Source organism: Lutzomyia longipalpis, chromosome 4, assembly GCF_024334085.1.
Source record: "Lutzomyia longipalpis isolate SR_M1_2022 chromosome 4, ASM2433408v1".
Taxonomy (NCBI): domain Eukaryota; kingdom Metazoa; phylum Arthropoda; class Insecta; order Diptera; family Psychodidae; genus Lutzomyia; species Lutzomyia longipalpis.
Genome location: NC_074710.1, coordinates 4,909,995 through 4,932,780, shown reverse-complemented (window position 1 = coordinate 4,932,780; position 22,786 = coordinate 4,909,995). Strand labels below are relative to the sequence as shown.

General features: G+C 34.1%; 8 protein-coding genes and 2 non-coding genes across 11 annotated transcripts in view; 6 read left to right on the top strand and 4 right to left on the bottom strand.

Moving 5' to 3' along the window:
• Positions 1-22,786, bottom strand: part of LOC129795542 (histidine-rich glycoprotein-like) — a 446,033-nt gene that overhangs the window by 71,592 nt on the left and 351,655 nt on the right. The gene's annotated exons all lie outside the window — the stretch shown is intronic.
• Positions 41-1,540, top strand: LOC129795653 (uncharacterized). Its single transcript, XM_055837110.1, has 2 exons — positions 41-577; positions 650-1,540. Exons 1-2 carry the CDS (start codon positions 414-416, stop codon positions 1,521-1,523), a joined length of 1,038 nt encoding a protein of 345 aa, XP_055693085.1. The 5' UTR covers positions 41-413; the 3' UTR covers positions 1,524-1,540.
• On the bottom strand, positions 1,828-2,975 carry LOC129795727 (uncharacterized protein C16orf52 homolog A). The gene is made up of 2 exons (XM_055837204.1): positions 2,771-2,975; positions 1,828-2,699 (listed from the first exon to the last, which is right to left on the bottom strand). The coding sequence occupies exons 1-2, from the start codon at positions 2,871-2,873 to the stop codon at positions 2,299-2,301; spliced, it is 504 nt and encodes a 167-aa protein (XP_055693179.1). The 5' UTR covers positions 2,874-2,975; the 3' UTR covers positions 1,828-2,298.
• LOC129795537 (uncharacterized) lies at positions 2,956-4,966 on the top strand. Its single transcript, XM_055836923.1, has 3 exons — positions 2,956-3,278; positions 3,345-4,357; positions 4,416-4,966. The coding sequence occupies exons 1-3, from the start codon at positions 3,110-3,112 to the stop codon at positions 4,953-4,955; spliced, it is 1,722 nt and encodes a 573-aa protein (XP_055692898.1). The 5' UTR covers positions 2,956-3,109; the 3' UTR covers positions 4,956-4,966.
• On the bottom strand, positions 6,050-6,965 carry LOC129795690 (uncharacterized). Its single transcript, XM_055837160.1, has 3 exons — positions 6,874-6,965; positions 6,675-6,816; positions 6,050-6,606 (listed from the first exon to the last, which is right to left on the bottom strand). Exons 1-3 carry the CDS (start codon positions 6,892-6,894, stop codon positions 6,065-6,067), a joined length of 705 nt encoding a protein of 234 aa, XP_055693135.1. The 5' UTR covers positions 6,895-6,965; the 3' UTR covers positions 6,050-6,064.
• LOC129795644 (uncharacterized) lies at positions 6,790-8,381 on the top strand. Its single transcript, XM_055837100.1, has 3 exons — positions 6,790-7,404; positions 7,490-7,622; positions 7,696-8,381. Exons 1-3 carry the CDS (start codon positions 7,144-7,146, stop codon positions 8,346-8,348), a joined length of 1,047 nt encoding a protein of 348 aa, XP_055693075.1. The 5' UTR covers positions 6,790-7,143; the 3' UTR covers positions 8,349-8,381.
• Positions 8,465-9,516, bottom strand: LOC129795677 (uncharacterized). Its single transcript, XM_055837142.1, has 3 exons — positions 9,410-9,516; positions 9,197-9,338; positions 8,465-9,136 (listed from the first exon to the last, which is right to left on the bottom strand). The coding sequence occupies exons 1-3, from the start codon at positions 9,440-9,442 to the stop codon at positions 8,481-8,483; spliced, it is 831 nt and encodes a 276-aa protein (XP_055693117.1). The 5' UTR covers positions 9,443-9,516; the 3' UTR covers positions 8,465-8,480.
• On the top strand, positions 10,279-10,352 carry Trnai-aau (transfer RNA isoleucine (anticodon AAU)). Its single transcript has one exon. It is a non-coding gene; the product is annotated as a tRNA-Ile (tRNA).
• On the top strand, positions 16,118-17,696 carry LOC129794457 (uncharacterized). The gene is made up of 4 exons (XM_055835209.1): positions 16,118-16,447; positions 16,528-16,618; positions 16,914-17,336; positions 17,653-17,696. The coding sequence occupies exons 1-4, from the start codon at positions 16,118-16,120 to the stop codon at positions 17,694-17,696; spliced, it is 888 nt and encodes a 295-aa protein (XP_055691184.1).
• Trnai-aau (transfer RNA isoleucine (anticodon AAU)) lies at positions 19,768-19,841 on the top strand. Its single transcript has one exon. It is a non-coding gene; the product is annotated as a tRNA-Ile (tRNA).

The following is a 22,786-nucleotide window of genomic DNA, read 5'->3' as shown; positions in this document are numbered from 1 at the left end:
TGTTGCTGTCAAAATTCAATGACAGTCATTGTCAAAATTTGAAGCGTTCAAAAATATTGTGGGGGAACTTCTTACGACATTTTCCAAAAATTATTTTTTCTTGCAATTTATTTTATCAGTTTTGTTCTAAAAAAAAAGAGCGAAGGTAATTTTTTATTTTGAATTCTAAAATATTAGAAAATAGATTAGATTCATAAACAGAACTAAAATATTTTAAAATTATTTGATGGATGATTCCACAGAGAAAATCCGAGTATTCCAACTTCGTTTAGTTTCGTTCAATCCACCGATTCGTACATAACCTCACTTTTATCAAAATCATAACAAAACAAAAACAAACTTTAATTTCAAGCCGATTTTTCTCATTTTATACTTAAATTTGAGAAAGAAAAGTGGAAAATTGCTTTGAAAAGATGCAGAATATCTTTACAAATCATTTAAAAGTGTTGTCATGTAGAATTTCAATGGGAATGTGTCGTTACTATTGTGATTTTGGTTTCAAGCACACCTACACGGAGGATCAAGTGAGGAATATCCTTAAAATAATTAATTCGAGTTCTCAGGAAGAATTAGCCAGGTAAGATTAACAAATTCCAAGTCCCTGAACAAATGATACAAATTATAATAAATTTAATTTGCTCCCATACAGGTATTCTATTGCAAAGTTTCGCCTTCAGAAAATAACAAGCTGGAAGCAGCAGCATGGGCAGTTTGAGTCTCTAAATGAAATTCTAAATTTGGATGATTTTGGCGTGAAGGTTCTCGATAAATTATGCCAGAGCATTGTCAAAGACACCGGAAAGAGTGGCGTAGAAATTCCCACAGCAAAGAAATCTTCCCAAATCCTCACACCGAAACTATCAGAGGAGAGGAGGATGCAGATAAAATCCCTTTGTTCTGTCCAAATTGGCACTGATAGTGTTTCATGGTGTCGCCTGGAGTTGCAGGATGCACCATCCCCAACATTGGTAACACACTGGCAGTATTTTCCGCTCAATTCAAAACGATCCCACCTGGCTGATTTGACCCAGAGAATTCTTCATGTTAACCAAATGATCCCATCATGTGATGCCTTTGTCCTGGAGACTCCCATCACACGCCCAACATCCCAATCAGCCAGTGCTGTGCAGATTTCTGTGAATGTTCAGCACTCCCAGCTAATTGCAATGATTTCCGTTATCCTCGCCCAGAGGATGCAAGACTTCGATCCGTGTGTCTTCTTCATACGCAAATACCTCGATGCACGACTCTTTGGTACCCTCGTTGGTCAGGAGCGTATTTCTAGTCTCGATGTTGTGACGCGTATCCTTGCTATTGGGAATGTTTTGAATGAAACTTCCAACGAAGGAGATTCAAAAGCAATAGTTCAAGCATTCCCAGACATTCTAACCAAGTATAATACTTCGGAAGGAGCAGAAAAGGAGTACATGGGTCGATCTTTAATGCTAGCAACGTGTTTCCTGCGGCTTTGTATCCTTAAATGTCCCAAAAGTCTTGCAATAGTCAATAGAAGAGCCAAATAAATCGTTTTTTTTATAAATTGTTTGAATTTCATTTAACTCTTGCTCGGAAAACTTATGAAAAAAATTGAATTTGGCGCGCAATCGAAGTGGTGAATTCGAGTGGTGGAAATGGAGAATGTGGGGAGAAAGGAATGATTTGGCGCGTAATTTATCGCGTAAAATCCGGAAATTTCGCGAACAACTCTTCTCTTTCAGCGACGTTTCGATTTCATTGGGATCTTCATCAGGGGATCAATGTGTCAAAAACTCGCGTCAATTTAACTGCAAATTGTCATGATTTTTGATGAGAGAAAAGACGAAAGACTGTTATTTTTCTTTTGTATTCGATATTTATCGCAAAAATTACAACCATTTTATTTATGTACAAATTTAGAGATATTTATCTTATTTATACAATAAGAACAAAATTAGTTCTTAATACATACACCATTTTACGTCCTTAAATTTAATCTTATGTCTAATACACACGCAAACAATTAAAGAACAGCACAGTTTTCATTGGGAAAGATTACAAAAACTACGCCCCTATTGTAACTTCATCTATTACCGCATGAAGCATATGCATCAATGCTTCAATTGATAAAGATTTTTTTTGAGATTCAATTGCCATAATTTTTTTGCTCTCTAAACTTACCTACATCAGGATTTATATCAATTTATAGACATGGATATTTTGTAAAAAAAATCGGTTTTGGAATAATGCTGCACTTTAGAATGATGCGCGCGATGTCAATACTTTGGGATGCGGTGAGATTCACTGATGATGGTGGAACCTTCAGAAATGCGGTAGACACACTTTCCCGGCAAAAAGTTCCGAAATAACTGTAATCCAAACAGCCAGGACGAACATTATGTAGGAAATGCCCACTTGATGGGAATTGGGCAGCTGATATGGTTGCCCACCAATTTCATCCACATGGAAGCCCAGTGGGAAGATCACGGCTGCCAAGCAGAAGAGTACCATGGCCGTGAAACCGACCCATCGTGCATAGGGAATCACATTCCTGTCCCAATTGCTCGATGCCAGAAGGATAATTGTTGTGGTTATGCAGATGCATCCGACAAATATGCAAATTAGCGCTAGAAGCCATTCAGGTTGCAATTCAGGTGTGAAGCACACCTGGGGGCGATTGTAGAGTGTCATACAAGTCCACATGAGTCCCAGGCGTGTTTCTCCTGGAATTAAATCGAAAGCAGGAAGTCAGTTTTGGGGGATTCACAAGATTCTCATTATTTTTTTCAGTGACCTCCAACATCTGTGACGATCCAATCTGGCATTGCAAGGCTAACAATTGCAAAAACATTTGCTGCCATGAAAAGGCTCGCACTTATTGTGGTAAGACGATCCATTTTTCGTCCTTTGCGGGGACTTTATCAATGAAAAATTCAATAAAACAGCGAATCACAAATATTTTGCTTTTTTGACAACACTGTTTGACGTCACTTTGACATTTGACAACCTGACGAGTGCAGAGAAAATTTTTAATGGGTTCCCAGGAAGGTTGTCAAAAAACACGTGAAGTCAAAACAATAATAATTTCCACGCGCGGGTTTATTTTGTAATTTTTTTGGTTGATTTTCCAAAGATGAAACGCAAAGAAATAAAACGGAAGCACATAAAGAAGAGTGTCAACAACTATTTACGATCAAAGGATCATGTATTCAATGAGGATGTAACGGATGAGGATGGAAATTACTTCCTGGGAATCCTCAATGTTTTGCGGGAAGAAGAAAATGATGATGCGGAGGGGAAAGGTGAGGAAGGACTTTTCACGAATCTTTCAATCATTTTCTGATCATTTAATTATTTTTTTTCTGCAGAATTGCTGGCTAGGAATGTTATGGATTACACAAGAGGTCGAGAGATTACTTTGGCATCGCATCAGATTGCATCGAAGGTGATTGAGAATCTCCTGGAGTATTGCAATGAGGTCACTCTTGGGGAGTACCAGGATGCCTTTAAACAGGACATTCGAACACTCTGTGCCAATAGATTCTCATCCCATGTTCTTGAGAAACTTATCTCTCTATCTGCAACGAGGTTTCTTACAAACTCTGCTGAAGGCTCAAATCCTCCAGAGAAGAAGATCAAGGAAGAAGCTGAAGTTGATCCTGGGGAGAAGTGCAAACTCTTCGTGGAGACTTGCAGTAAATTCCTTCTCAATAATATGGAGGATTTTGTTTGGGATCCTTATGCAAATCACGTTATTCGTACGTGTTTGAAGTCACTCAGTGGGCAAATGGATGAAAAGCTTTCCTTTCCGGGAGTTCCGGAGGAATGGGGCGATGTTGTCAAGGAGTATGCAAGTCGTCTGAGAGATTGGCCATTTTTTGTGGATTTCCCATATCAAGAACTCACTTCGGGGCTCCTGCAGACTCTCACTGTTGCCCTTGCGCGTATTGATAAGAGTGCACTAAAATCCATTGGAGGATTTTTTACTCAGCCCCAAAATACGGAAGATCCTGTGGAAGAGAATAAAGAAGAAGCTGCGGAAGATGCAGAAAATCCTTCGAAGCTTCATAAACTTTTCACAACGGAGAGCTCCATAAGATTCCTGGAAGTTCTCATTGGTGTGGCGGGGAAGAAGCTTTTTTCGAAGATTTTCCTAAGACTTTTCCAGGGGAATCTCAAGGAATTGAGCTTGATGAAGTCTGCCAATTTCTGCGTGCAGAAAATTCTCGACAATATGAAGGAAAAGGAAGAATTGAGCAGCTGTTTCACTGAACTTGACGCTCATACCGGGGAGATCCTTCAGAATGGCTACACTGGAGTTATTCTATCTCTCTGTCAGGCATGCAGGAGATTGGAAATCAATCAGCATCAATTTATTCGGGTAAATTGGAAGCAAATAGGAATTTTTTATTCTCTAAAATTCATTTTTTTTCCCTCAGAGCTTGAAACGTGCCCTCAATTGTCAGAAGGAAGGAAATTTCGCTCTGTGCGTATTGAAGCTCAAACCACAGGAGATGGTTGCAGAGGATACCTCAACATTTGTCCACATCCACGGATCCCTGATTGTGCAGGAAATGCTGAAGTTTCGTAAACCAATCGACGTCATTCAGAGTATCCTGACCATTCCACCTGATCAACTTGTTAACCTCCTGAATACAGCTAAAGGATCCTTCCTTGTTGATGCCTTCTTCGCATCACCACACGTTGGGGAGAAATCTCGCGTATCCTTCGTGAATCACCTCATTGGCTTCTTCATTGATCTTGCCATCAATAAATTCGGCTCAAGGAGTATTGAGCGTCTCTTTGAGGCCTCATCATCGGAGCTACGATGCAAAATAATCGCAGAATTGGCAGAGAAGATCAATAAACTGCAGAGTACCCCATTTGGTTTTATAGTTAGCAAAAAACTTCATGTGGCGGAGTACAAACAAAATGCAAAAAGGTGGAATTCTATCTACAATAAAGGTCATAAAAAATAAAGAAAAAAAAATTTAATATACTTAATTTATTTTCTCTTCTTCGGGGTAGATTCTGATATAAATCTTTCTTTTTTTCTCTTCCAATTCGTCAGTTGTAAGATTTTTGGTATTCTGGCAAAAATTTTAATAGATTTTGACATTTTGTTTCTCTTTAATCGAGATTTGAATAAAAATTACTTTTGGGATGTTCAAAGAAGCAAATTGAAGTTTATACTTTTTTGCTCCCGGAAAGTTTCATAAATGCCTGGTAGTTGTGCAGGATGACTGCCTATTGCATCAGGAAGTTTCAAAGGGATCAAGGAACTTCCTTAACACCCGGCTGATCCTTGATTTCATTTAGGGGTCAAAATCTGTCCATTTAGGAAGTCCCCTTTGCAATTTCGTGAAACTTTTTTATAGATTCAGATTTTGTTCTGAAGATGACATCAAGGGTCAGCCGGTTGTTGAAATGGAAGTTCCTAAGATCCTTTAGAAACATTCTGGTGCAATGGGCAGGATGACTACACAATTTCCAGCAACTTATAGTACTTTCCGGGAAGCTCATCCAACTGCTCCGGAATGGAAAAGTGTACAAACTTCAATTTGCTTTTCAAAGATCTTTCTGATTGTTTTCTGGAACAAAAAATTCTTTTTTTTTCTTTTATAGACTGTTAGATTTTAAAGAGAATGAGAAAATAAGAAGAAGAAATAGTTAGAGTCTTTCTGTGTGTGTTGAAGAAGCAAATAGAAAGCACGATGAGGAGCTTATTTTTTGTGAAAATTTAAGGAGAAAGACGCCGTCTAAGGCAAAGCAAAAAGGCAAAAGCAATGGGAGATAAATTACGGTATGAGTTATTATCATTATAGGAAGAGAAATCGGAGAATTAGGGACGAAAATAGGGGTTGAAGACTCGCAAGAAAAAAAATAGAGTGAGTAGGAAAATATCAAGATGGCCCCCAGAAAATTAATTAAATCTATCAACACGTCGAATGGTTCTTTAGATTTAAAAACATTAACTGTCAAAATCTTACAAAAACTTTTAAGTTGTTAGAAAAGAAAAGATTTTTATCAGAATCGACCCCAAAATAAGATTTTTTCCAAATAATTTAGATAATTTGTATAAAACTCTTTATTTTTCTCTTTTAAAATGGGAATGCATAAATTTGAAAACATCCCCGTGGAAGGATACTAAATCAATTTCAGGATAATTCACATTAGATAGCTCGTACTCTAGCGTAGAACAAATATTTCCAATTAAGAATTTTTTGTCTCTTCTCTGTGAATTTTCATTTAAATTCCTTGTAGGATCAATGGCACATGTTTCGTCTTGGCTTTCGTTTAGAGAAATCTTTGAATGTTCTTGGATACCATCTGGTTCTAAATTGTCATCTGATGAGCAAATAAAGTCAAAGTCTGGATCTACAATAAGCGGTGCTGCTGGTGAGGATGAACCGGAAAGACAATTGCTCATCTCCGTATTCTCCGGATTTCCTTCCTTTTTCTTGAAATCTCTAACAATCACAGCATTGTTTTGAGATTTAAGGAAGGAGCAAAGATCATACAATGGCCATCCTTTGCCATCATCCTCTACAAGATTATTTTCCTTACGACGAGCATCTTCTTTTGCATGCTGACTTTTGATGTACCTTACATAGTATATACACTTAGAATCTAGAATTGAGAAGAAAATTTAAATTATTTCTAACAAGTTTTCGGTGGATATTAGACTATGCCATTACATGGGATGTTTAGCTTATCAGCTGCAATTTGTGTTGCAATTTGCTTATCATATCGACCATATTGGTAACTTGTTGTATCGGCTGTATCCCAGAGAGCTGGATTCGCCTCCATCTCCAAAATTATTCGTTTGAACATATTTCTCTTTAATTTAAATGAAATGGATTAATTATAAAGCTTATATCTTTTGTTAATAAGTACCTTCTGCTGTAGAGTCGACATGGTGAAAGATTTTGAGTAGAAATTGTTATTTAAGTGTGAAAAATTGGAAAATCTATTAGAAAAAAAAACTAAAAAGATCGAATCAAAATAAAATATTTTCCATGGAGTGTCGTAAGACAATATCAGTGGATTTTCAAACTTTCAGTTTTATTGCAGTTTTTGACGTTTACTGTTTACATTTTTCGGGGCTTGTTCAGCTTGAATTATTATTTTCCAAAACGTCCAAAACTGTTGAAAAAAATCACTAAAATGAGTAAAAAATCACAAGAAAACACAAAGTATGTTAAAGTTAAGGTACTCAATTGGCAGCCTAACTCACTACAGCAGGCACAACCAGTACCGCCACTACAGCGGGCGGCACAGCCTATACCGCCACTACAGCGGACATCCCCCCAGCTTGTACCGCTCCTTCAGCGAGTACGGCCTATACTGCCCAAACCGTCTCCACAGCCGGCACAGCCTGTGGAACCACAGAAAAATGTGCAGCAGACTCCTGCTCAAATAAGACAGGTAAGGCCAGACTACATGTCCTTATGGTCCTTGTTCCCCATGAGATGGAAGTCTCTAGACAGGAAGATTCTTTTTATCTTTCCAGATGGAAATTGTTGATAGAACAATAAAAGAAATGAAGTTACATGACATCCTGTGGAACCGCGATAATCCCTCCTTCAACACCCTGAAGCGCACAAATCAACTGGAAGAATCTGCAATTGATGTTGGTATTACAGGTAAAGATTTTCCCGATTTATCTTTATTTCTTTTACTTCTTTTACTACAAAAAAAAAACGTTTTTCTTTTTAGTTGAAAAACTCACAACTTTGATTGAGTACATCAAACGACAGCATCAGGCAACATGGCAGCTGTTGCAGCAGATGAAATGTGAAAGTAGGAGTCTAACACCAATTTGGAAGTGGTACAATGCCTGTTCATTCCTTCTTGAACCAAAAAAGTATTCAAAAACTGCTGCATCTGGGAAGAAAGTGCCGAAAGGAGCGAAAATCTCAAAATCCCCAAAACAAGGTTGTAGCAAGGAGATTACTCTGAATGTCAAACAGGACGATTCTGATGAGGGAATGCAATTGAGATCGAGATCAGGATTATCACAAATGGAATACTCAGAATCTCTCCTAGATCCTTTGGAATCAAAAACTGAAATCGTCATTGTTGATCCAACAAATATAAAAATCGAAGATCCATTGGATGTTGATCTCGAGGATCCAATCAGTGTGAGAACACATACAAAACCCACGAAATCTTCTGAAGGCATCAAGAATCGAATGACATTCAAAGCAGAGAGTCGAATCAAGAGGAATGTCCTTATTAAAGCAATTTGTTCATCAGTTGCATTCTACTTGTCAAATGCTGATCTCACAGAGGATCATTTGGTGTCCTTTCACAGTGAACTCATCAAGTACATGCACACATATTTCGGTGCTAAAAGGCTTAATAAATAAATACCTAGAAATAAAATCTGATCAAATATCGGATGTTAGTACTCTTCTTTGTTATAACAGAAATTTCAAGATTTCAAGCGAATTTTAAGGGTTTCTTAGTCGCTGAATAAGGCTAGTTGTTCGATTTCCTTGTTACGTTTTATGGATTGTTTTGTACAAGTACATAAGTAGATCTCCGTGGAAATCCACAATGTCATCATCCGTGTAATCTGCATTGGACAAATGATGTGTGATTGTGGAGCATATTCCGCTGATTAGAAACTTTCTACTATCCTCATAGATCACTGTTCCATCGTCATCTTGTTCACAGCTTTCCTTACTCTCAGGAGTATCCTCGTGCTCTGTTGATTCATCAATATTTTGGATACTTGAAGAATTTTCCGCTTCCTCAAAGTCATCACTCTTTGTGTCCATTTGATATTGGATTGATTCAGAAATTGTCTCAGATTGATTTTCATCTTCCACATAATCAATCTCTTCAGCCTGCATTGATTCTGGTTCATTTGCCTCATCACCTGATGACCTAGGACTGAGTGGACTGGGTAGTTCTACATCTTCCTCCATATCATTAGTTGTGTTCTTGAGGCAGTCTGAATCTTTAGCTGGTTGGAGATACTTTGGCGTCTTGGATTGTCTACTTTGGAGAAATTCACAATGTTTGTACCATCTCCAGGAAGACCGTGGAATGACCTCTCGACTTAGTATTCCCATTTTGGCTCGTTTTTCTCTAGCTGCTTCTCGGGAGTATCGTTTCTTCACATAGGAAATGAGGTGGGCCATTTTATTCTCTAAAAAACAAAACAGGAATGATTAATTTCAAAGCCACTTCTTAACTTTCACGATATTACCTGTAATGCCAATTTGTTTTCCAAATTTACGCAGGTATTCATTCCTTAGAGGTCTGTGGTAGTCTAAAATACCAACGTTCCAGATTAAAGGATGTTCCTTCATTGTATTTATTACTTTTTCCATTATTTGTGTCTTGTTTGGCTAAAAAAATAATTTTTATAAAAAATCTCATTTTTATATTTATTAAATTGATTAAATTAAAAATAAATTACTTTGTTATCCGTTTTTGCGGACGTTTGATCCATTCTTGAATATTTTATCCTTTTACAGATGAAACAGAGGAATAGATTTTTTGTTTACTGAAAAAGAATATAAAAACTACAAGAAAACTCTAATTTCTGACATTGCTGATATTTACGAAAGATTCCGCTGGCGCTGATGTCGCCACAGCTGATTTTGACAGTTACATCTTTTGCAACTCGTAAAGTTCAACCAAATACAATAGCTAATCATAAATAAATAATTTATTAATTCGTGAGTGTTCCAAAGGACTTTTGTTCACGGATAAAAGTCCTTCAGGAGTATCTGTAAAAATTCTACGAATTACCACGTTAAAGAAATAATCAAATAATAAGAAATTCAAATTGTTTGAGTAAGTGTGTGACAAAGGGACGCTAAAGGATTACATTGAGAAACGCCTGGTGCCGAATATTTAATTAAACTCAAAAGAAGAATATTCTTGGAATTTCTAAAGATCTTGAAGCATTAGAAGATCTCCTTGATTTATTCTGCGTGTGCTGCTATGGAACAAGAAGTCTCTACGATGGCTTCATCTAAGGATTCATTGATGTTTTCACTAGATTATGGAGGAAGGACAAAGGAAGGGGACGCCATCCCAGCTATATCATCAACGTTTTTGGTCTATTTCCAACTTTTTGTTTATGGATAATACGAAAGAGATAATGTTACCTGTAAACTTTTAATGAATAAAAAAAAAGTTTTTGGGCTTTATAAATGTTTATTTTTTATTTCCGAAAAATTCTTCTAATTGAAAGGAAATTGAATCATGAAAAAAATCATTTTTCACGTGATTTTTGGGCTTTGATAAGAAAAGAAACATTTGTTTCCTCGGCACCCAACTGGCCCATTAGCTCAGTTGGTTAGAGCGTCGTGCTAATAACGCGAAGGTCGTGGGTTCGATCCCCCCATGGGCCACACTTTTTGTTTTTTTTAAATTATTGTTGTAAGAAAACCGATTTTCATATTTATTTAATTTAATTTTCATAACATCCCTTAAATCATTTCAATTCATAAAAAAATCATATTTTTATGTAACTTGTTACATCGTTAATTTTGGATATAAATAGCATCCCTTAAATCCTGATTTTAGGGTTTTAAAGGACCCAAAAGAAGCATTTATTTATCTCAATCCACTTTAATCTATAAATAGAATATTGAATGTGAAATTCTATGAAAGGGATTTTTGGTGTTTAATGCTGAATTCAATGGAACGTAAATATGGAAGGAAAAATTTTCCGAAATGCAGACAAGCAGACAAAATTCCCGATAATCCTAAATAATACAAAAATAACAAACAACACGGAAAACAATGGTCAGGGTAGCCAGGAAAATTATGTACAATATACCATTGAGGCATTATTTATTTAATAAAAAAAATATTATAGGTAGGTATTAATGAAAAATAAATTATTGATCAGAAAGTGGGATGAATGAATTACGGGGATTACGTATCCACAACAAAGTTTTATCTTATTGTTAGAAATAGTTATAAGCTCTTTAGTGAACTTATGGAGAGCTTTAATCGCAATAACAGAGTTTATTATGATAAAATATGCTTAAGATTAGTGAAAGCGAATTCGTCAAAGTAAATTTTAAATTAATTATTGGTAATTTTCACATTTTTATTCTAAAAATCAAATTAGTATTCTTTTTGTAATTCTTTAAAAATTATGATCAATTGAAGAGTAAAAACTCAATCCCATTTTTATGCGACTTTACTCTCAGACACTTTTTTCCTTAGTTCCTTAATTAAGTAACTAAGGATACAAAATTATAAATAAAGATGTGAAAGCTTTTATACAATACCCACACATCGTTATATTCAATGGAAGCTTACATATTTATATGCTAAATCCCCTTTACTAGCAAAGATCTTAAAGAATGAATGAAAAAAAGCCTCTTTTGGGGGTAGAAAAATTCTTTTAGCCTTCAATAATGGTGGTTTGTGGTTTAGAAAAGCAAAGGAGGAATGTCGAAGACGGATAACAAGGATTTAGCTTGAGATGTCTTATACAGCAATTTATATCTCCCTCGAGGACCTCCTTAAATGTCGGTTGAAAAGGTGTGCGAATGCGAAATGATTTACAACCATTTTACCCATCCGTTTAAGTTCTCAACACAGCAAAAAGACGCACAAAGTGGAAATTATTCCCTAATTTTGTGTCAATAAATCATTTTATCGACAATTTAGCATTGTGGTCAGTGCGCGACAGATTGTTTGTGATTGAGTGTTTCTTTTTCATTATATATTTCAAACAACTTCACATCCTTTTTTATTCCTTTTTTTTATTACTCCACAACAGACCCTTTTATCGGTTGAAATACCCGATATAATATGTGTATTTTCGTATTTTCTAAAGGAGTGGTTACATTGAAAAGGCAAAACCAAATAGAACCTCTCTTTCTATATGTAGGTATGTATGTTTTATGTCCTTATGATGAAAAGAAAAGCCTTCATGCTCCTTCAGACTAACCAGAGCAAATACAAAAGTATATTTTTGCAAAGAAAAATTTACAAAAGGAAAGAAAAGCCGTTTGGGAAATCTCGGAAAAAACTTCCACGAGAATAAACTTTTTGTATATACGAGGAGCACGTGGAAATTTCTTTGGAGATCGCCATAGAGACTCTTATTGCTAAAAGGTACAAAATATCGTAAAAAGAAATATTTTCTCACCTTAAGTCTTTAGTTCTTTCTCCATAAATTAATTGTGATTTAATCGATGGCTTGATCGATTTAGATTTTCGAGGTAAGTTTTGTTATTTCTCAAGAAAAAACAAGACGCTATTTGATGTAACAAGACAAGATGGCGGGCGTATAGAGGCCATTTTGTATTTTTTCAACGGGTGATATTTTTCAATATTTTCTATATTTTCACTCTATATTTTAATTTCAGTTTATTAGTTTTTTAAGCTATCGTTGAAGAGCTAAAAAATTACCTAAAGTGATTAATTTTACCTGTAAGCTCGAATAAAAAACCGCATGAGAATATTTTGAATGCATCCACCAACATTAATATCCGAAAGCTATATGTTAGGCTTCTTTCTTCCCATAAGGCACTAAATTATCTGAATTAAATAAAGGAAAAGAATGTGGGAGAGGATTATTTCCATAGAGAAAGTTTCTGTGTGAGCCTAAATTTGATTTCGTACACTGAGAAATCGTTCTCCTTACTCTGAATGAATTCACCCGCATAGTATAATCTTATTTTCCTCTTTATCCCATTTTCCTCGTACATATAGCAACAGGATGGAAGGAAGAAAAGTTGCGAAGAGAAAAGGGTCAATAGCATGTTGGCAATAATTGTAAGAGTTTCTCCTCGAAGAAAATTTCCCCCAAGACGCTGGTATAAAGGATTAAGGGGAAAAAAGGATTTTTTCTACACCATCCCTCAAAATAATCTTAACAATTCTGAGTGAATTACTTGTTATCATTAACTGGGTGATTGAGATGGAAGCTAATAAATATTTTTTTCTTTATTCTCTGCTAAATGTCGTGAAAAGGAAAATGGTGTTTGACTTGGTATTGGGGAAAATTAATCTGAAAATTTGGTATAATGTAGACAAGACATGAAAAAATGTAATGCGTCATCTTATTATTAAACAGTCGCTCTATATTATCTATGTTACTATAATATCCCTATACTAATTAGCAGTTCATCTTTGTTTTATTTTTATGTGATTAATAAATTGTTTACCAAATGGAAAATCTTCGTGGAAATTTTGTGAAAAATTTTACCTAAAACATATTAGAAAGACATAGATATTTCAATTTTATTAATAAATTAATTTTGCACTGAAGTCACTGAAGTCTAATTTTCATAAGTAGACTAATTCAAAGAAAATCTTTTTGATGGCTGATATAAATTTTGGGTAAGTTAGATAAGCATTCACCATTGACCGTCTGCTATAGGTGCAAAGTTAATTTTTAAAAATTCATTGGACATGAATTAAAAAAAAAATTTAAATGTTCTTTGCGTCTCTTTATCTGATTTTGACGCAAAACTCTCACTTTATTTTATCCATCATCCCCTATATATCATTATATCTACCTCCTACTCTTATGTACTTCAATGTTGTACTACTAATAACTTGCTCCCTGTTGGTTTCATATCCTGTAAATAAAATAAAAAGGTATGAGGAAGGAAAAATCTGTCAATCTTCTTGGAAAATAGGACATATTACAAAAAACATTGGTAGGTAGGATTTTTCACACATGAGAGGATGAGAAAGTGCCCATAATATTGTATTTATTGTACATGTCAAGAAAACTGTTTTTAGACAGAAAAATCAATCATGTTGAGTTCTTGGAAAATCCTGAGAAACTTTTGATATTTTCTTGCAATAAAAGCACAAAGAGAATTTTTGCATGCTTATAAATGTTTTTTTTTAATTATTAACTAACTGATTGTAAAGAATGTTAATAAGTAACTACAACGATAGTGAGCTCCATGAAGCTGTTTAAATAGCCGCTTTTGTTGAAAGCTTTAAGCTTTTCATGACGAAACCAACAACTTTTCCCTTTCACTTTTGAAGAAAATCCCAAAAGTTTTAGCGCTCAGAAAGAAACGCTGAAAAGTTTTCAGGAGCCATAGGAGAATTATCCTTAGATAATTAGATTTCTAAGAATGATAAACCTTATAATTTCATACAACATACCTACATAATTTTTACTTTATTGTCAGTTTCTGACCCCTTGTTGTTTTTTTCATTCTAAATTTTCTTTCTCAAACTTTTTCTAACGGAAGATTTTATACTTTTTTTTTCAATGTTGTTTTATGTAAGTTAGTAATGCTTTTTTAACTGAAGATTATGTTACTATTTTTATATATTTTTTTGTTGTTTTATAATTAGTTTATTGCCTAATGTTTTTGCGTACTACATACTCCATCACTTACAACAATATATAAGGCGGTGAATTTCTCATTAGCAAATAAGTTGATTGTTAGCTTGAAAACGGTAGCATTGGTGTAAAGTTTTCTGTTTCCTCTAAACGTATAAAATACTTGAGATCATGACGAGTGAAATTGGTGTGAAGGCTGAAAAATCATCCCATCCATCGTGGTTGAATTCAGATTTCTTTTATCCAATTTTGCGAAATAATAAGCATCTTCCGGAAGCAACAGACTCTCTTTCCATAAAATCTATTCACATTGAATCAGCTACAAATGTGGGAGACAATTACATGTCTAGTGAGTTAAAAAAGAAAATTCACTATAAGCAGCATAAAAAGTTATTTTAGCTGTGATTCTTTCTTCAAAGAAGCACAGCTTCTGTGTACACTCTAAAATCGAAAGTCGTCAGATCGGGCTCAAACTTGGGATGAGCACGAATTAGGGTCCCTACATTCCAAAAAACGTATGCGCCAAAAATTGTTCCGTCCGGCCGTCCGGCCGTCCGGCCGGCCGGCCGGAACCTTTTGCTAAATTACAAGAGAACGGTGATAGATAGAGACTTCCGGTCAACGGCAAAGTTCATATATCAGGTGGAGGACATCCGATTATGATGTCAAATCCAACCCCCCACCCCTCCGTCCGCCATTTTGAATAACCTCTAAATTTTGTTTTCGCTATATCTCAGGCCCTATTATAGCTAGAGGTCTGAAATTTTGATATGTTGTAGGGGCCATCAAGACCTTTCCAACGATACCTTATTTTCGGAAATCGGTCAAGCCGTTTAGCCAATATGGCCGTCACAATTTTTCATCGAAAATCGGTCATAACTTGAGAACGGCTTGACCGATTTTGATCAACTCGGGCTCAAATGAAAGATATTAACAAGCCCTACAACTGCTCGGAACATCACAAGTTCAAAAAATAACCGCAAGTGGCGCTAAAATCAAAAACAAAATTTTCGATGAGTTTTCGATGAATATCTCGAGCACCGCTTTATAGATTTGCTTCATATTTTGATATGTTATAGTTGACTATAATATCTATCACCATGCCAAAAATGAAGAAAATCTATGTAGCCGTTCCGGAGATATCGCGTTTTAAAGTTTACATGTCATATCTTGAGTTGCATAAGTCCAACGCCCCGCGGAGCGGGGCGTTTTATATATACACATATAAAATTAAATTAAATATATATAAATGCATAGATATACACATTATATATATATACATATAAAAATGCAAAGATAAATATATATAAACTGCAAAGATAAATAATAAAAAATATAACATGGATGGAACAGGAAAGCGAAAGAACGGTAAGTAAAACTTACGGGCTGTGATTCTTTCTTTGTCAGTGAAATGTGAAATTGACTGAAAATTGAGGATGAGCAAATTTTGAGGAAGGCTTTCTCGCGTACCGAATCACAGCCAACGCCCACGATTAAGGCTTTTCACATAATTTCTTCGCGTTGGCTGTGATTCGGTGCGCGAGAAAGCCTTCCTCAAAATTTGCTCATCCTCAATTTTCAGTCAATTTCACATTTCACTGACAAAGAAAGAATCACAGCCCGTAAGTTTTACTTACCGTTCTTTCGCTTTCCTGTTCCATCCATGTTATATTTTTTATTATTTATCTTTGCAGTTTATATATATTTATCTTTGCATTTTTATATGTATATATATATAATGTGTATATCTATGCATTTATATATTTTTATTGGATTCATTTAGATATTTACAGAGTTCTCATTGAATATTCTCCGACTCAACTGAGCGATACGAAAAAAATGGCACTTATTGTTAAAATGCTACCGGATACGGAAATAATGGGTGATCTTACAGATAAATTCAATGCATTTCCCAAAGAAATTCTTCTTTATGCAAAAATAATTCCTGCATTAGAAGAGATTTGGATGAAGGCGGGTTATCCCGTTGAATTTGGACCAAAGATGTATTTTACTGCAGAAAATCCAAAAAGTGTAATTGTTATGGATGACCTCAAAGCGTTGGGGTATAAAATGGTTCCACGACAGATGGGATTGAGTTTGGAAGAAGGAAAGACCGTTTTGGCAAAATTGGCCAAATTTCACGCAGCTTCTGTAATTTACTACGATCAGGTAAATAAATATAAATTGAATAAGTTTCATTTTTGTTTTATGAATTATTTATAAGTTTTTTTTTTGCTTTTAATGTATAGAATGGATTGAATTATGATTTACTAAAAGAGGGGACCGTTCGGAAGAATGTGAAAAATGAATTGGAGACATATTACAACGCAATGTATAATGGCATGATGGAAAAGATGGAAATTTGGGATTTTGCTGCACCTTATCGACAAAAATTAGTAAGATTCAGCTTTTATAATTGAATGAATTACATTTACGTCTGTTTTTATACTATCTTCACTGTCTTACACTGTTTTTTACATTTGGAAAAATCCTCATTAGAATTAGACAAACATCTTTTTCCACGTTCAAAAACCATTGAAAAAAAAATAACGAGAACATTGTTTGTTAAGGTAATTTAATAGCAGGAAAAACTTTTTTTTACAGCGTCTGTGGAAAAATAAAATATTTGATACAGCTTACAAAATAAGTCAAGCTGAAAGCACTACATTCAACGTCTTGAATCATGGAGATGCCTGGACTAACAATTTAATGTTTAACTACCAAAATGAACATCCTGAAGTTCTTTGCGTGGATTATCAGCTTTCTTCTTGGGCATCACCAGCTATTGATTTACTTTATTTTCTGATTTGTGCCATGAATCCTGATACATTAGTTAAGCACTTTGACGATATGATCAAATTCTATCATAAAGAGCTTTCAAGTAATTTTGTGAAGCTTCAAAAACCTGAAAAAATCCCTACGCTGGAGGAAATCGAGAAAGTAATTCGTCGTAAAGGTTTCCTTGGTGGAATGTGGATAATTGAAACAGTTCCCCTTATTAATGCTAATTCCGACTTTGTACTGGATCTTCCAGCTGTATTTGAGGGTAGCGAAAAGGGTAGAAATAATAAGAGGAAGCTATATTTTTCACAAAGTACAACAAGAGTTTACGAAAAATTGTTACCTTTCCTAGATGAAAAGGGATTTTTAGATATTTCTGTTTAAAAATAAAATGATTGAATAGGAAATAAATATTGGGGAGCTTTTAAAAGTTTTGTACTTTGCAATATATATATATTTATTTAATAGTATCAATCAATTCAAGCAAAAATCATCTGTTGAGCAAGAAAAAAAAAATGATAATCTCTGTTTCAAACAAACCCTCAACTTTTCTTTTTCGTATAAAGCTCCCTATACCCACATTGTGTATAAAGATTTTGGGAATAAACGTGAAGAAAGTATTGAAAGGAAGTTGTAATCTCTTATGTATTTCCACATAAATGAATAATAGCATCGTATTTCTTCTTTTTTCATCAAAATAGTTTTCTTTCATATTTCTTTGTGTATAGTTTTGTAAATGATGGGAATAGAGCTGATGTACGGAGAGGTTGAAGAAAAATAGAAACGGTGTATATAAAATATTTTTAAATAATCATGACTTTATTGAAAATTAAATCCATTGAAAATCTTCAGACAAAAAAATATCACAATTATTAGGATTCTAAAGAATTTATTGAAATAAAACAATTTTTTGATCAATGTTTGAACATAAAAGAAAGCCACGAAAGAGCAATGAATAAAATGCTTGGGCGTGCGAAAGATTAACAATTTTCTTTCTTTCTCTGGGCCACGTGAAAAATCTCGAAGGGAAATTTTTTCCAAATTTTATGGAAAGTGAAAAGAAGAAAAAAAGCTGCAGGGCGTACAATTTTGTATGTTTTAAGATGGAAATGAAAAAAAAGAAAGCACATGTTATTGGCAGCCACACGCCAGGATCTTCCATGCTGGTAAATTTTGATTGAGAATACAGAAAGGGATTCTCTAATCATGGGGTGGCGCACCGTAATTGAGTGATTATGAAGTCTCAACGCACTTTCACGCAACTGCCCCCATTCCCTTCGTACCCGAAATCTCGCCCCGAAATTGATGGTATTGAAGGGAAAAATTTGGCATGTTAAATGAATATATTGGTGTAGTACGAAGACGGGGCGAAGACTGAATGAGGCGCCTCAAGGATGGATTTTGGCATGGTAATGAAGGCCTTTTTCAATTTGGAAACTTATATAATACTCCGTTGAATTTGATTGAATTTAGCTTTGAGACTTTTGGACTTCACAGGCAGCAGATTTTATCTATTTTGGTTAATTTATCTAATTTTCCCGGCGAAAGTTCCAAAAGCTTCTTTAAAGGATTTTTTTTATATGCGGCATTTTGATTGAGGAAACTAGAAAAATATATTAAATAAAAGCGGTCTAAAAATCAATTTTTATGAAAATTTACATTTTATGTTATTATTCCAATTTTTGACATTTTTTCGATTGATCTACATGTCTTTTGAAACGTTTGACATTTCTCATCTAACGTTTGACGTATTTCTTTCAAGCGTTTGACATTTCCCTTCAAGTGTTTGACGTATTTTCTTTTAGAAATTTAAAATTCTAAAACGTTTGACATTTCCCTTCTAATCTTTGACGATTTCTTCTCAGATGACGTTTGACATTTATCTTTTAACGTTTGACATATTTCTTTTAAAAGGTTTAATATTTCTATTCTAGCGAAGAAATATTACCTATTTTTTTTACTTAATACGTAATACGTTTGATTTTCTTTAAGATTATGCGTTTTCCGATTATTTTCCTTTAAAAAGAATTGACTCAGACGTAAACGAATAAACTCCTTTGCTCATAAAAAAAGAAGTTTTAAAGAATATGAATCATGAATTAAAAAATCGAGCTCTCAAGTAAATTAAAATACACGAAATCACCTCATTTATTGGGTGAGGAAAGAAATTTTCTTAACAGATGGTGACCTTCTGCAAGAAAAGTTTTTTTTCATCAATTCATCAATCATTAAATACTACAAGAGAAACTCACTCAATTTAATTTTGTATCTTTACGATAAACAGTGCGTGTGCCTTCGTGGAGAGTCAATTAGATTGGACATATATACAAGATTAAATACAACATCTTATCTCGAATACATTTGCGATAATGTTTATAGAGATTTTTCACTTCAATTCCACGTCTTCACACATTTTTCTTTGGTTTGTTTATTTACTTTTGTGGCGCTCCTGATCGCATGGCTAACAATTTTGGTGTGAATTGAAAGCTCATACTGGTTAAATGGAGTAATAGGAAATCTCAATTAACTTTAATGTCTCTGTTAATTTATTATTTCTTTAATTTGGCAACTACAGGAGCACCAAAATTCTAATGAGTGTGAATTTTTATTTCTCTGTTTAATCATAAAACTATATATAAAATTGGAGCTTTGATAAGAAATTAAATGCTTTGATGAGAAATGAAACATTTAATTTCCAAGCGCCACCGGGCCCATTAGCTCAGTTGGTTAGAGCGTCGTGCTAATAACGCGAAGGTCGTGGGTTCGATCCCCCCATGGGCCATGCTTTTTGCTCTTTTTCCTTCATTTAAGGATATATTTTCAAAATCTTTCCCTTGTAATTAGTATAAAATCCAATAATTTAATTTTTATTTCCTTTAAATTTTCATTCTTGATCTAAGAAGAATTTCTTTTACGACTTCTCTAATAAATTATTCAGCACTGGATGGCTGTATTTTATCAAAGTCTTCGTGCTCGTAAAAAAGTCTAAACATTTTGTTAAATACTTTGACCTAAATCAATATATGTCCGTGGGGGACAGCTGAATTCCTCCCCTAATGGACCATACTCAAGATACTCAATAACAAAGGAAGAATAAAGTCTAAACTTGTTCTATTGATTGCGCAAATTGTCTCAATAATGCAACTTTCATTGTCGGAGTCTCATCATCTAACCATAATAATGACTATTTCCCCAAAACTTTCATCAACAATTGTGAGTTTCTCAATGAATGTGGAGATACATATATAATGGGGAATTTGCTTTAATTACCAAATGATTGACTTGATATGTAACTGAGTGAGTATCATGTTTACATTAATAAACTTATTTTAGTGCTGCAATTAAATTCTCTTCAATATGCTATTAATAGGTCTAATTTAGAATTGTATTTGAAAGTTTGCCAATATCAACTTTTTCTGTTTTTTTTGTGTGTTAGAAGTGAGAAGTATATATTTGAGTTTTCTTGTAGCGGAAACTCATTCAACATGGCAATGATTGTTTTTATTTCTAAATTAATTAAGGTAATAGAAGAGAGACAACCAAAGAAATCCTCCTACCAAAGAGACAATTATATTTTAAGACACAGCGGCTAATCAACATGAAGCAGAGGAAGCACCATAATTTATTTCAACAAATTCAATTATACATTTTCATGGAAAAATATTCTTTCTTTGTTTCAAAGGGATCGAATTTTCGGGAAATTTATATTTTGCTCTTTAATTAATTAAAAGAACTTTTTAATTTTCTTGAACAAGTGTTCTGAAAATTCATTTCATTTTATCAAAGTTTTTCTCAATGAATTCATGAATGAAATCGTAATGATTTCTTAGAAATGAAAATTAAGGAGTCTATTCACTTTTGTTTTATTTTATATAAGCGAACGAAAGGGCAAAAAAAAAACACTAAACAGAAGCTAGAATAGTTGTACTAAATGTTGCACTAAAAACTACAAAAACCACGCCCCCATTGCGAATTATTTTGCTGCTTGATGCATGAAGCATATGCATCAGACAATATTTTAGTGCGTTTAGGATAGGTAAATTTGGGTAAGGGAGAAAAACGATTAAAATTTTCTAGGTTAACCCTTTCGCATCTCCATGAAACATTGAATCATTCGATCTTTTCATTACGATATTTATTCCATATAGATGCAATTATGACACATTTCTCAATCAAAACTTTTTCTTTGGTCTCTTGTTCGTAAATTAAACGCATTTTTAATTAAAAAAAATAATCAAATTAATTTAAATTTTCAAAATACAATGTATCAAGTTTGAGTCAACGTTAATGACCTACTGGACGCGAAAGGTTAAAGATTATTTTCTGGAAGTGGATTTTTACTTCACTGATAGACTTGGATGTGAAACACAAAATTAAAGTTGTAGTAAAATCGTATAATATCGGAAGTTTCCTTTTCACATCAAGATATAAGTTTATTAAGGTTTTTTAAATGTATTTTTTCGACTCTATAGTAACATTTTTAGAATGAAATCATAACATCAATAAACGTGAATAAACTCATTTCCCTGCTTCTTTCTCAAATAATATTTTTAAAAGTTTTATGCTCAAATTGAAATAAATTCAAAACATTCTTTTAAAAATTCTCAAGCTTTTGTAGCTGAAGAGAAATAGTTGGAAATCAATATGAATTGAAGCATAACAGACATCTCTGGACATCTGCAACGTTCTTCCTTGAGCAATGCAATTGAACATTGCATGAGAGAGAAATAGAGAAAATATCTTTTACATTCCTCAAGCGCGAGAAAAAGTCACATGTTCAGTGTGAAAAATCATTTAAATTCTCATGAATAATATTCAGGAGGAGTTTTACATTTTTTCCACACACACACATACTTTCCCTAAAGCGCTAAACGTAACACAATTTCACAATTTCAATATATTAATGACATCTTACGCAATTTTGAGAATCAAAAGCAAAGTACAGAGAATAAAAGGCGAATATCTTACATATTATGTATGTACGGAGGAGACGTCAAGAGTAAATCGACTTATGGAGATTATAATATTGAGTCCTTGAGAAGGAATATAAAAGATTTCTTTAAGAATATTATCCCTTTTAAAGAAGCGCATGCAGGATATTTTAGCTCTGCAAAGATGAGTTCTTTTTTTTTTTTTTTTTTAGAAATTTCATTTAGAGAAATCAATCTTCAAGAGAAAATAAAAGAACGTTATCAATGATGAAACAAAATCAAATGTAGGTTTTTCTCATTTTTCTTTATAATATGGAAAGAAAATGAAGAAAAAAAATGTGAATTTGGGCGTTAGGAGAGGGAAAGAATGTTAATATTGTGTTTGTAACATCAAAAGACCTTACAATAGCCCGCGGTTAACATTAAACAAGAACAAAATGAATTTTTAACTCTCCACCCTGCCCCCTGGAGCTACTGACTTTGTCAAAGATTTAACGTATCCGGAGCTTTTTCAACTTCCTATTATTTTGATAGGACAGTAGACGTGGCCCCCCCATCCCCATTTCAAGGATGAGAAATGAGATGAGCTTTTGCAAAAGTCCTCAAAATGATTCTTTTTATTATGTACTCTCTTCTCGCAGTATGGAGATGAATGAAAACCATGAGGGCCATCATGGGGATGATGTCGCTCCGGCATTCGCCAATGAAATGGACAAGTAAATGTTGTCTCTTTTGCATTTAAGATCACTATGTGCGAGGGGGTGGGAGTGATGTTTGTGTTGATGAATTGAACTAA